This window comes from Notechis scutatus, chromosome 2 (assembly GCF_049901735.1).
Source record: "Notechis scutatus isolate UNSWTSFEM ecotype Mainland chromosome 2, rNotScu1.2, whole genome shotgun sequence".
NCBI classification, from domain to species: Eukaryota; Metazoa; Chordata; class Lepidosauria; order Squamata; family Elapidae; genus Notechis; species Notechis scutatus.
This window is the reverse complement of record NC_142010.1, coordinates 82,187,362-82,199,946: the sequence shown is the minus strand read 5'-3', so window position 1 is coordinate 82,199,946 and position 12,585 is coordinate 82,187,362. Positions and strand designations below refer to the sequence as shown.

General features: G+C 37.6%; 1 protein-coding gene across 2 annotated transcripts in view; it reads right to left on the bottom strand.

The window, feature by feature from the left end:
* Positions 1 to 12,585, bottom strand: part of CDKL3 (cyclin dependent kinase like 3) — a 40,434-nt gene that overhangs the window by 27,288 nt on the left and 561 nt on the right. For both annotated transcript variants that reach the window (XR_015747588.1, XM_026687282.2), the window contains exons 2-6: positions 12,053 to 12,235; positions 10,196 to 10,377; positions 6,218 to 6,412; positions 4,432 to 4,610; positions 3,451 to 3,563 (exon numbers count right to left, since the gene is read on the bottom strand). Coding sequence is in view for 1 of the 2 variants with exons in the window: in XM_026687282.2 (XP_026543067.1) it covers positions 3,451 to 3,563; positions 4,432 to 4,610; positions 6,218 to 6,412; positions 10,196 to 10,360 (652 nt within the window). In the remaining variant the exon portion in view is untranslated. The remainder of the gene's footprint in view (positions 1 to 3,450; positions 3,564 to 4,431; positions 4,611 to 6,217; positions 6,413 to 10,195; positions 10,378 to 12,052; positions 12,236 to 12,585) is intronic.

The following is a 12,585-nucleotide window of genomic DNA, read 5'->3' as shown; positions in this document are numbered from 1 at the left end:
CCAGTACTTGGTACATAATTCTTCATATATAATCCCTAGTACCCTGGAATCATAAAAATGCCCTCAAGCTCAGGGACACATCGAGGGGGCAGCAGATACAGCCCAAAAAAGGCAGAAATGGTTACTGAGGATCACACAGATTCAGATCCAACAGTGGAAGCATATGAGGCAGAGGGCTTAAGCAAATCCAGTCCAGCAGAATCATGAACCAGTATTATGAGGAGATACTACCACCAATAGCAAAGAGAGCCATCTCTTAAGAAGGGAAGAGGAAACAAAACAGGAGGCTGAATGTAGAGATTGCCTAGAAAAAGGAAGGGGAAAGAAAGAAAAGCTCAAAGAAAGGAGCACAGGGACCTTCTTTCCCTCCTCAAGAAACAGAATGTTAGGTATATAAAAATCCATCCATCTATAAGTGTGTGATGAAGATACAGAGACATTTTCAATTATGTCTGAATTTGCAATAATGTCATGTAAATGGCCAAGGGTGGCAGGAGAAGGTGGATTACAATAAAGTAAAAGAGGTGTGATCCTCTACTATTATGAAGTCATAAAATATGCAAAGATTCCGTGAATATAACTAGAATAGGAAGGAGTGAGAGAACTCTAGGCAAGGCTGGGAGACCTAGCTAGAAAATGATTACAGCCAGATAGGCATAGTACGGATGAAAGTATTTTGGAATAATTCCCAGAGATCCTGACTGGTCCTGACTGATTTTGGGTGCAAGAGTGTCACTCAGACACAGAAACAATGGCAGCCTCCTCAGCTGAAGATTATCTTGCAGTCAGAAAAACTGAGGAAGCTAGAAGGGGGCATGGAGAGGTTGGAAAGGGAAGAAAAAAGGAGACAGAAAAAGGAGGTATGCAGGGAAAAGAGAGGATAAATAAACCAAAGAATAAATAGGTCCTGTTATAAATGTGGCAAGATAGGGCACTTATTTCAGGATTGTCAAATCTGCCAAAGAAATGGATCTTTCTCAGCCATGTTGCAAGCATCCAGAGAATAAGAAATAACAATGTGAGCTAAGATCAATGGAACCCCAGTTGCAGGTTTAGGAAGCAAATCAATGATTTGTCCTTACTTGGTCAAGAAAGTACCAAGAGTGGACAAAGAACACTTAAAAAGTGTTTATGGCCATAGTAGACCTATACTACAATGTAGAGTAAATATACAAGTTAAGGGTGAAATAGAAACTATGGTGGTTATGGTTGTGATAGTACTAAATTGCCCCATTGACTACAAATATGGACAGATTTTCCTGGCTAAACATATCCTCAAAGGGCGGGGGGGTAAGAATAACTAGTGAGGCACAAGCATGTAACAGGAAGAGGAGGTTTCAAAAGCAATAGATGTTTTCCCTTCTCATCCCGATTTGAGTGGGAAAGGAAGGATGTATACGCCTCCAAGGGGGGGTGGGATAGCCTCTGGATACTGGAGATCTCCAATGGAGTATTGATATGGTGGAAAAACAGAGGGAAGACACTTTTTTAAAAATATTTTGGCAGGAAATGACAATGTATACAAAGAAACAAAGAAGGGTCTATCGAATACTAGATAGGTTCTGCTGGTCAGGAATTGGAAAGATGTCAGTAGACACTGTCAGGTATGTGGGGAATGCTGGTTAGTCAAACAGGAGATAGTACCCATAGTCCAAAGGTACTAATTACAAAACCCTCACACACCTTTACTGACCCGCACTGCACCCTCACCTACCCTCCTCAGCCCTAATCACACCCTTGCATGCTCTCCCAACCCTCATTGGAGTCTCACACACCCTCCCCAATCCACACTTTTCTCACACACTCGTACACTCCCTAGCTGGAGCTGAACTTCTCTCCCACACCCAGCAGCAGTCACTTAGCAGCCTGCTATCCTGGGATTTTCAACTTCCTGCCAGCTTCTGTCCTGACTTTGGTTCTAGGAACTGGCAGCAGTTGTCTTGCATAACTAGCTTGGAATTCAGTTTACGATGGCAACCAGGACTGCAGGGATTGCCATCGCTTAGCAGTGCAGTTGCACTTTAAGACTGCATCACTTATGGATGGTAATTTCAGTCTCAGTTGTCATTGGACATCTGTAGTGTAATGGGAATAAATTCACCTGTCTAAGACCTTGGATTTATTTCATTGTAATGAGTATTTAGTAATTATTTAAAGTCCTACAGATTGTACACGTACCCATAGAGGCACAATAAGGGGTACCTTGAGTAGTGCAATTTCTGAAAATCCAAACTAACATTACCTGTCATAAGGTAACTCTAAGACAACATGTTGTCTACATCTGTAGGTAAATGCAAATTCTCTCATCTTGAAGTTAAATAAGGTAAAAAGCTGAAGACTTTTCTTTCTTTAAATTTTCCCACAGAAAGAACATGGATAGGGAGGGAGGGAGGAACCTAAACCATGCAGAGTTGGAAGCAACATTTCCAGAACTCTGGAAGGAGAACAACACACCTAGATTTCTAAATCTCAGGAAAAAAATAGCTTTGAAGGAAATTGGCAACTTGCATTTAGTACACGCAAAATAAAAAAATCTGATGATTAATGATGACACTCTTATGCAAATAACATAAGCAATGTAATTCATCTCAATTGCATGATGTCATTATTTAAATTCTTCTGCTTGGTATCAATTGATATTTGCATTTCACATTACTGAGTGATGTCATGCCCTATAATATTTAACGATCAATCCCTCCTCCCAATGGTCAATTAAAATAAGTTTTAAGTATATAATGTGTAAGTGTATAGATCCCTGCCCCAAAGACCACACATTGTAAAAATTGATAGAAGATAAAACTTAAAAAGAAAAGGAAGGAGTAAACAGATAACATATATACTTAGATCAGTTCTACAATTAATTATATAAATTATTTTAAAATAATTTTATATATACATTTATAGAAAGCATTTGCTTCTGGCTTTTGGAGTAACCTTGGAATAATTTGAATAATTGAAATTAATAATACGTGAAGAAGTATTTAAACATGGGATCAGTATGTTCCAATACGACTTTGGAGAGGTTAAGAAATGAGAGAGACTTCAAATCTGTATTTGAAGTCAAGCAAGTAAAATAGCATGAACAATAAACTGTTTAATCTCTTTTATATGGGGGGGGGCATAAAAGAGAAAGCTGCAGAGAGCAAAGTGGTTCAGAAATTCAAGTGCTGGAAAAACTAACGCTATTTTGCTTCACACTAATTTTTATTTTATGTATCATAAAGAATACATGGAGACATTCTGAAGCCACTTAGAACTTTCCAAGTAAAATTTTACTGAAAGTGTTTTGGTTTTTTTGATAAAGAAATATGATTCATCCATTCCCCTTAATGAAACTTAAATCCCAAAGCCTGAACAGACAGACGTATAGGGTTAAATGCATTTATTCTAGACCAATAGATTTGCACGGATTACTACTTCTCTGTGAGTAACATTAAGAACAGCACTTACCAACTTTGGTCACAATTTTATGAAGTAGATCTAGATCAGAGCTGCTGGGTAGATAGGGGTTGCCAGTGGCCATCTCGATAATCATACAACCTAAAGCCCAGATGTCCACAGGTCTAAGATCAGGAAATGAACAAAGTGCTCAACAATACAAAGACTAAACTTACAAATGTTTACTTCTTGTCATATACATGTTCTAAAATAATTTATTACAAATCTTGCCATGAAAGGAAGTTGACCAAATTCACCCACCTGCTTTAGAACAAGAGTTTGGCAGCATTCCTATCATCATATTCATATAGTCATAAGGCTGACTGCAAAAGGAATGTATATTTTTTGTATAAAGTTTCATATTGATACCAAACTTTGTGTGTACATCCATCTGGCAGAGCCTAATGTAGCCCAAATCTCCCCAGCTCAAATTTTTGAAACTGTTTTACTTGTGCTTTTGTAATCAAGGATTTACCATAACACAACATTTATAGTTCTCTTCAAACTATAGATTATGTCTATGATATTCTGCAAATTGCTGACCCTGAATACTTTTTAGTCTTTATCAGAAAAAGAAAAGGAACACTTCAGCATGTAGCAACAGCCCCTGGCTGACCTGGGAAATTAGGCAGGGTTGGGCCTGATTAGTATTTGAATGGGCGCCTTCATTCAAAGGGTGGAATGGAAAGCAAACAAACAAATAAATAAACAAGAATCCAGAATAAGCAATGGTAAACCATCCCATATTGTTACTGTACAAAGGTTCCAGAGGTTTACTAGGAGTCGAGTCTGAATCAAGAACTTTTTAAAATCAAAATAAGAACTAGAGTATGTATCAGGGCGCCCTCTAATGTTCCTTTACTATTAATAATTCACCACAAGTAAGTTTATAGAATTTTGTATTTGGAATATTTTCTGTGACTGTACTTTAATTAAAAATAATTAATGATACATATTGAGCAGCCATATGTAATTTTTTAAAAAAACACCTACTTCCCATATGTTGTATCTCTTAACACCAACTCTGGAGCTCTGTACCATCTTGTAGCTACATAATCAGTATAAATATCACCTGGGGCTGCTAAAGTCCGAGCAAATCCAAAATCACAAAGCTTAGTTATTCCAGTTTGTGAAACCAAAATGTTTTCAGGTTTAATATCACGGTGAATGACCTAGCAGAAGAATAATGTAGAATCTGGTTTAAGAACAAAAATATGTTGTTTGAAAACAGAATATTAAAGGCTAACTAGTTCAGTAAATATAACAAGAATACAAGTTCAGACTGCTAAACAACTAAGAATAAAAGAATATCTAAAACATTCAATTATCTTGTGGGAGATAGAAAAAAAAATCTAGATGAAATAGTTGAACTGATGCCAGGCTTAAAACTAAAGCCTATCTATATTGTCAGTATTATTAGCTTTATACTGGTTCAAGCAATAATAGGAAGGATTGAAAAGCAAGTTACATGCTTAGATCTTAATATGACACCCATTTAATTATTTTCAAAGGGTCTAACAAGCCTGCTTATTATCATTTTGGGAACACTATATTCCATTTTATTTAAACCTAGACTTTTTCTGTTAGTAGAACAAAGCATATTTAAAATAATGTTTGGTTTTTAATTATAGCTTTTATTTTAATACACTGGAAGGAGCAATAACATAATGTTAATTAGGAATTCAATTTCCTGTAAGCCTGTCTTGAAAACAAGGGAATTATACCTTTGTTCAAAAGTTGAATGTTTGGGACAGGATGGATAGAAAAAGCAAGTATTAATTCAAGAGCTCAGATGAATGAATTCTGTGGCTCAAGGATGTTTGTTGCCTTGTTGGATTTTCTAAATAGAATTTTAAAAGACATATATGAAAGAAGCTGGAAATTTTAATCTCAAACATTTTTTGTTTATTTGTTTGGAAAACTACCGGGTTTATCTTGAAGATTCGGTAAAAGGAAGCATAAGGGGAAGTATGGGAGTGATTTGCTATTATACTAAATTGACATAATAAATGCTGCTGCAGCAGAAGTCTGCTTCCAGAATCCCAAGAGATGCCATTGTTTAATTGAAGAAACCCAGAGAACACCACCCCTGCCACTTTAAATCAATCCAGCCAGATACTGTGGGAAACAGCCAGCCTTCAAGTAACCAGGTCTTATGACGGGCTTTATAGGAAATTACCAGCACCTTGAATTGCACCCAAAGGCTAAATGGCAATCAGTGCAGCTTGCAAACCACAGTATGTGTGGGCATACTGAGGCAGACCCATCACTGCTCATGCTGCTGTGTTCTGGACCTGTTGAAGCTTCTAGCAGGTCTTCAAGGGCAGCTAAATATAGAGTGCATTGCAGTAGTCAAGCTGTACAGCAGGGGTCCCCAACCACCGGTCCGCGGAACAAGTCCTACTGGGCCGCTGGTTGCTGGGCGCCGCCATCTTTTTTTGATGAAAAGTGCTTCCGGTGAGCTTTTCCGGGTAGAAAGCTCACCGGAAGCACTTTTTCATCAAAAGATGGTGGCGCCAGCGCTCCGTGAGCTTTTCCGGCAGAAAGCCATTTCTACCCAGAAAAGCTCACCGAAGCTCTGGCGCCGCCATCTTTTTGATGAAAAAGTGCTTCCGGTGAGGTCACCGGAAGCACTTTTTCATCAAAAAAAGATGGCGGTGCCCAGCTGATGCCGGTACCGGGCCGCGGCGCCCAGCTGATGCCGGTACCGGGCCGCGGCATAAAAAAGGTTGGGGATCACTGCTGTACAGGACTTACAATATTTGTGTAAAGTACTTACATTGTTGCTGTGGAGGTAATCAATTGCTCGAAGAATCTGATAAAGATATCTCTTAAGTCTTCTACTATCCAGTCCATGAGAATAGTGTTGCAGCTCATCTAAAACTGTGTGGTCAATAAATTCAAATACTAAATGAATTTTCTTTTTTTGTCTGAAGACTTCAATCAGATTGACCAAGTTTTCATGACGAAATTGCTGTTAACAAAAGAGCAAATAAAGAATATTGTGTGTGCTCTACACCCCCCTCAACACTTTTGAAAACTACTGTTCATCTATTTTTTATAATAATTAATTTAAGCTAATATATTTTATATATTTTATTGTAATTTAATAAAGTATCACAAACACTACTGTTAACTAGGAAATCAGCATTAACGGTATAACCTATGAAAAAATAACTTTAAACTTTCTTCATCTACATTACAATTTTTTTTTTTTAAAAAAAAAGGAATTTACCCCACAAAAGCCAATTCTGAATTTAAGAATCTTCCCACAAAGAAAGCCAAGCTGAGGGGCGGGGGGAGGACCCTCATCTGCCCGCTTAACTGAATAGAATAGAATAGAATAGAATAGAATAGAATAGAACAGAACAGAATAGCTTGACTCCCTCTTCTTTGTGGCAGCCCCTGAGATATTGGAAAATTGCTATTATGTCTCCCTAGTCCTTCTTTTCATTAAACTAGACATACGCAGTTCCTGCAACTGTTCTTCATATGTTTTAGCCTCCAGTCCCCTAATCATCTTTGTTGCTCTTCTCTGCACTCTTTCTAGAGTCTCAACATCTTTTTTACATCATGGTGATGTAATTGTAAAGCCTCTCATTTCTTGGGAGTCAAGCAGCCTATAAATTGTTACACTATTTACAGGTAGTCTTTGACTTACAACAATTCTTTTAGGGACTTCAAAGTTACTGAAAAAAACGACTTATGGTTGGTTTTTCACACTTACGACACTGCAGCATCCCCATGGTTACATGTTCAAAATTTAGGTGCTTGGCAACTGGCATGTATTTTTTGATAATTGCACTGTCCCAAATGTGATTACCATTTGTAATCTTTCCAGCTGACTCCCAACAAAGTCAATGGGGGAACCACATTTGCTTAACTATCACCTGATTTACTTAACAGCTGCAGTGATTCCCTTAACAACTATGGAAAAAAAGTAAAATGGGGCACAATTCACTTAACCGCCTTGCTTAGCAATGGAAAGTTTGGATTCAGTTATGGTTGTAAGTAGAGGACCACCTATATTAACGTATTTCTGGGAGTCACTATGTAGCATGAGTGGCCCATGAAAGGAGTCATTTCATAACTTAACATTTCACAACTGAAAATCTCTTTATCTCTTCCTAACATACAGCTTCCATAAGGGAACAAAGATGACAGACTCACAGACCCCAATATTTAGGCAAATATTTCTAGGAGAGATATCACACCACATGTTATTACCATAAATATAGGGCACCTAATGCAATTCTTTTGAAATCGGTTTTATGGGAATTATATGTGCTGTTACCAGGATCTGCAGAATTTGTGAGCCCTACCAGTGCCTTGCAGTGCCTAAAAGAGAAAACTTGGTCTATCCTCTCTGGGTAAATTTTGGTCAAAGAGTCTTGAAAACCGCTGCCTAAAACTTGCTCCCAGAATCACAACATCTCCTAAATAAAGATCAGGAGCAGTGCAAATGGAAACACATTACTTCTGACTGTGAGGTGGAAGAATCTAAAAGAAACTGAGAAACCATTTATGATGATCTGTGACAAATCACAGCTTTCGTTTCTTTTTGCTTGTATGACAGTACCAAAGAGTCACTGATCTTAAATATGGTATTTTCAATCGATATGAAAAGTTTGCCACTTTCAAATATGACCTCATAGATATTCAGAAATAATATTTCAGAGAATGAATATTCTATCCCTGACTAAAAATAGATATACCGGGCTCCATTCGTCAAAGTTACTTGCTCTTTCAATGACAAAAATTGATGAAAAATACCCTAAAATTGTGCTGGTTAGACAGTATATAGTTAGTTGGGAATTGGGAGCTGTCCCCTTAAGGGAATGCTTCATGGGAAATGTAGTTAATGCCTCATGGGAGATGTAGTTCATGTCATGTGGTCACATCTGTAATCCTGATTGGTCAATGAATTGACCTTTAGTTGGGTTGGGGGAGCCTTTGTTCATTCCTACCCGGACCCCAGCATCATGCTGGAGCCTTCCTTTGCTGTATCGTTATGGGATGAAGATAACCATCTTTTCACCCTATGAAGACGACTATGCAAAGATTGGACATTAGATGAATCTCAACATAACTGTTATACCTTGAGAATGCTTAATAAGATCCAACAAAGAAACTTTGTATGGAAGCCTTTGTAGTGTTTAACTAACTGTCTCTATATTCAGCCAGAAAATTAGAGAGACAGCGAAGTTATTGATGTCTTCAAAAGTGTAATCCTATCTAAGTAAGCTATTTTTCAAATGCCCAGATCTGAGAACTCCAATTCTATCCAGCCTCCAATTTATCAGGATGAATTTCATGTCTCGGTCATTCGAGTATCCAATCATTATTCCCTTACCTGCGCAACAGCATATAACTCCAGTAAAAGGGAGGAATATAGTGGGACAAAATCAGGATACCAATAACATCCACATTCAAATCCCAGATCACCTCACCTAACAGATTTATATAAAAGTTAAACAGCATGAGGGTATGAAAGGAACTCCTTTCATAGAAACAAAGTTTCGGAAATGGAGGGATAATAAAAATAATTCTATTATTAAATACTATATAATTAATATATAGTTGCTGGTGTATTTCTAAATGTTATGTTTATTAGCTACTGAAAGCAACAGCATAACATAATCATATTTTGCTGCAGCCACATGAAGATGTGAAGTAGCTGCAGCAGGATAAATTTAAAGTGTTTTTCCAAGATGAATCTTCCATTGGGATAGCCAGCAAACCAAAGCTGGGATAACTTCAACTTTCACTGTAACAATCTCACTGAAAAATATATTTTTCAAAATATTTAAGCACATATTTTAAAAAATGTAAATCGGTAAAACAAATAAATACTGCCAACTCTGAATAAGTCAGCCCTTGATGCTACACATAATATAATAAATGCATACAGTAATAAATGTAATTAATTTCTTTGGAACTTTCAGGTGAGTGTTCTTTTTTAAAAAACTGCATGCTAATTTTAAAAGGCTTACACAAAAATAACTCTGGCATAAACATAATCCCTTTACTTATACCAGTATGTATTTATATTCATCTCCACCCTATGTTATCAGTGCCAAACATGGACATATGCAATAAAGCATGAGTGGCAGTTAGTCACCAAGGAAATGAAATGTTTGAGGAAAGCTGTGAAGTGGCCAGAAGAGATAAAATCAAAAATGAGATCATAAGATAAAGAACTGGAATAGAACCAATCTTAAATTACATACAAAGACAGCCGGTTAAGTGGTTTGCTCACCTGGAGAGAATATCTTGGGATTCTATACCATACAAGGCATATACAAAAAGAGAAGGCCAAAGAACACAAGGCAGACCCAAAAGAAGATGGAGAGACATCAAAGACACACTACAACAGCATCAAATAACAATGGTTGAAGCCTCCAGAAGTGCAAGAACCCACATTTTGTATATTCGACACCCAAAGTGGAAAGAATATGTATTTACTACGTTATAAATCAAAATTTTAATATCAAAACACCTAACACAACATGTGGCCCACCAGCATTTTTTAAAAAGTTAATAAACTGCCACTGGCAGCACAAAGATGGACTCACTGCCAGTTCTATCACTACCACAGCTCTACTAGCTGGTGAACAACTGATTCGTGCATCAGGTATTTCTTTCCATGCCTGTAATTATTTTTCATTTATAGTATTAATGTTGCTTTTTTCCCCTTACAAGTTGTATAGGCCTCTATTAAAAATACTAATTTTCAAAAAAAATAAAAGAAGCAAACCTTCAGGAATTTTATCTCTCTCATTGCAATTTTGTTGACAGATTTTTCTGTTTTTTCATAAAATATCTTAATGGCAACTATATGTCCTGTTTCCTTGTGTTTACACTTCATTACCGTTCCGTAACTTCCCTCTCCCACTTTTCCAAGGATCTCATACATCTCCATACTCAAGTCTGAAATCTCTGAAAGAAAAAAAATTTTTTTGTTAACCAGTCTTATTTTTGTTTGTTTCTTAAGACATACTTATAAACATTAGCAGATAAATTATGTCTACACTTACAGATATACTGGCCTGATAGCACACAATCAAAATCAATCATCTTCTAGCTAATAAGCTATATAATGGTTAAAGAGACTGATTTATCCTAGTTCCACAAGACTAAATGGGGGCAATTAGTATCAATACCTTTTGTGTTTTTGAATATTTATTCTCAATTGAGAGGACTACTGAAGGATAAGGCTATCTGCAATTGTTGGTCATGAAATTACATTGCTCCCACCAGTATTAGAAATAATATGATCCCAATTGACTGTTGCTGACGTCATAACAATGTTATTGAGCCTCTGCTTATCAATTTTTCATAAGTTGACTACTGAAAGAACAGATAGTTGAATAAATTGACTTTAGCTCTGATCCAGAATGACTCTGAGTTGTTAAGACTAAAGATTTGGTGGACCATATCCCATGCAATACAAAGAGTAGCCTGCATTCAAATCAGGCAATTAGTTTATAGTCTACTCTTGACTCTTATTACATTCCATTTCCTAATGCTACATTTATCATGCAAATATATTAGAAATAGCATATTGGCTGGATTTATTCTCTGTTAAAAAGATTCTCTTCTTCCATTAAGATTATTTGAAGAAACTATTATTTATAAGAATATTAGAAATATTCATTTCCCAAATGGTTAATTGCAGAAAACATGGAAAATGTGATATATAAGAAAATTGTCCAAGAGAGGGATCAAGAGCAGAGTTCTTCCCCTGAAGAGGGTTGCATTTCAATTATTATTCATCTCTACCAGAATGGTCAATAGCAAAGAAATGTAGGAAAGGTAATGCATATTTCTGCCAGGACCAGCTCACCTCTCCCTCTATTGAACAATGTTGTCTGCATTCTCTGTGGCTTATCCTTATTTACTTATTTTCTGTACTGGGTACACTCTGCTATGATGGAGTATCTCCGACTTCTCAAGAAGAAAAATGGCAAATGTTTAATTCCCCGATTTTTGCAGGAAGCATTAAAACAATTTAACAGATGGAAATGAGATGACGCCCATCAAATGGTGCATTTGATTCTTGTCGCCAGCGGGGCACAGGGAGGTTATTGCATTTTATTTATTTTTGCATTGGGCTTTTATCCTTGTAAGCCTCCAGGAGTTACTGAGAGTGAGTTGGGTGGCCATATAAAATAAATCTTAAATAAATAAATTAGGATCCTCCTGCCCACCATGGGGGATATCAGAGTGGAAATTTCTGATTAACTGCCATTGCAAATGTGCCCTTTGGTGCATTTGGAAGTTGCATAATGCATATCCAACTCAATCCCCTGCACATTTATTTAGGTACTTTTGAGTATATTGAAGGTTTCTCTGGAGCAAGGGATTATTACAAGACTGCAAAATAATCATTTGCTTTTAACCTGCATTTGGATTTTGGTGATTTGTCAGTCTGCAACCTTTTTCCTCACTTCCACCACATCTCCTCCCATGCTAGCGTTTGAAAACGCAACCTGAGCAAGCTTCACCATCCCACCCCACCCAGCCTGCTCTTTTCCGGGCCTCAAGGAACCTCCTTCCCGCGTCACACCAGGATATCCCACAGTTGCCCTCCCTTATCTAGGGCGCTCCTAACCTGTTCCCGGGAAATCCCCATGTTGAGTCTTCCCAGGTCTAGCCAAGCAAACCGGCCCAGTTCCATGGCAACCGCCGCTATGTCAACAGCCAGGCCCGACGTCATCACGTTCGATAAGGTTTCGGGCAAGGCAAGGTCCTGGGTGACGTCACTCCCAGGTAGAAGACGACGTCGCTGTCCCGCCTAAAAAAAAAAAGCCGCGTATCGGCAAAAATTAGATTGAAAGCACCAAACGACGCCAACTGCCCACAGCCCAGAAAAAGCCCATTTCTTTGTCCCCGTGTAACACCTTGTACCATCAGATGCTCGAAAGGGGGAACAGATGTTTCAGGAGAGGGTGGTTTCGGCTACGCCGTAGTTCCGTTGGTAAAACTATTTTCTAAATTAATAGGTAATATGCTGGATCGAGGGCTTGTTTGTTTTTTTAATTCGCTTTATTTTCAGCGCATTTAGGCAATCGGGCTTCATGGCACACAAACAGAACGCTTGCAATATTTCCGTAGCTATAACTAGGCATTCTGCTAATTGTTTTT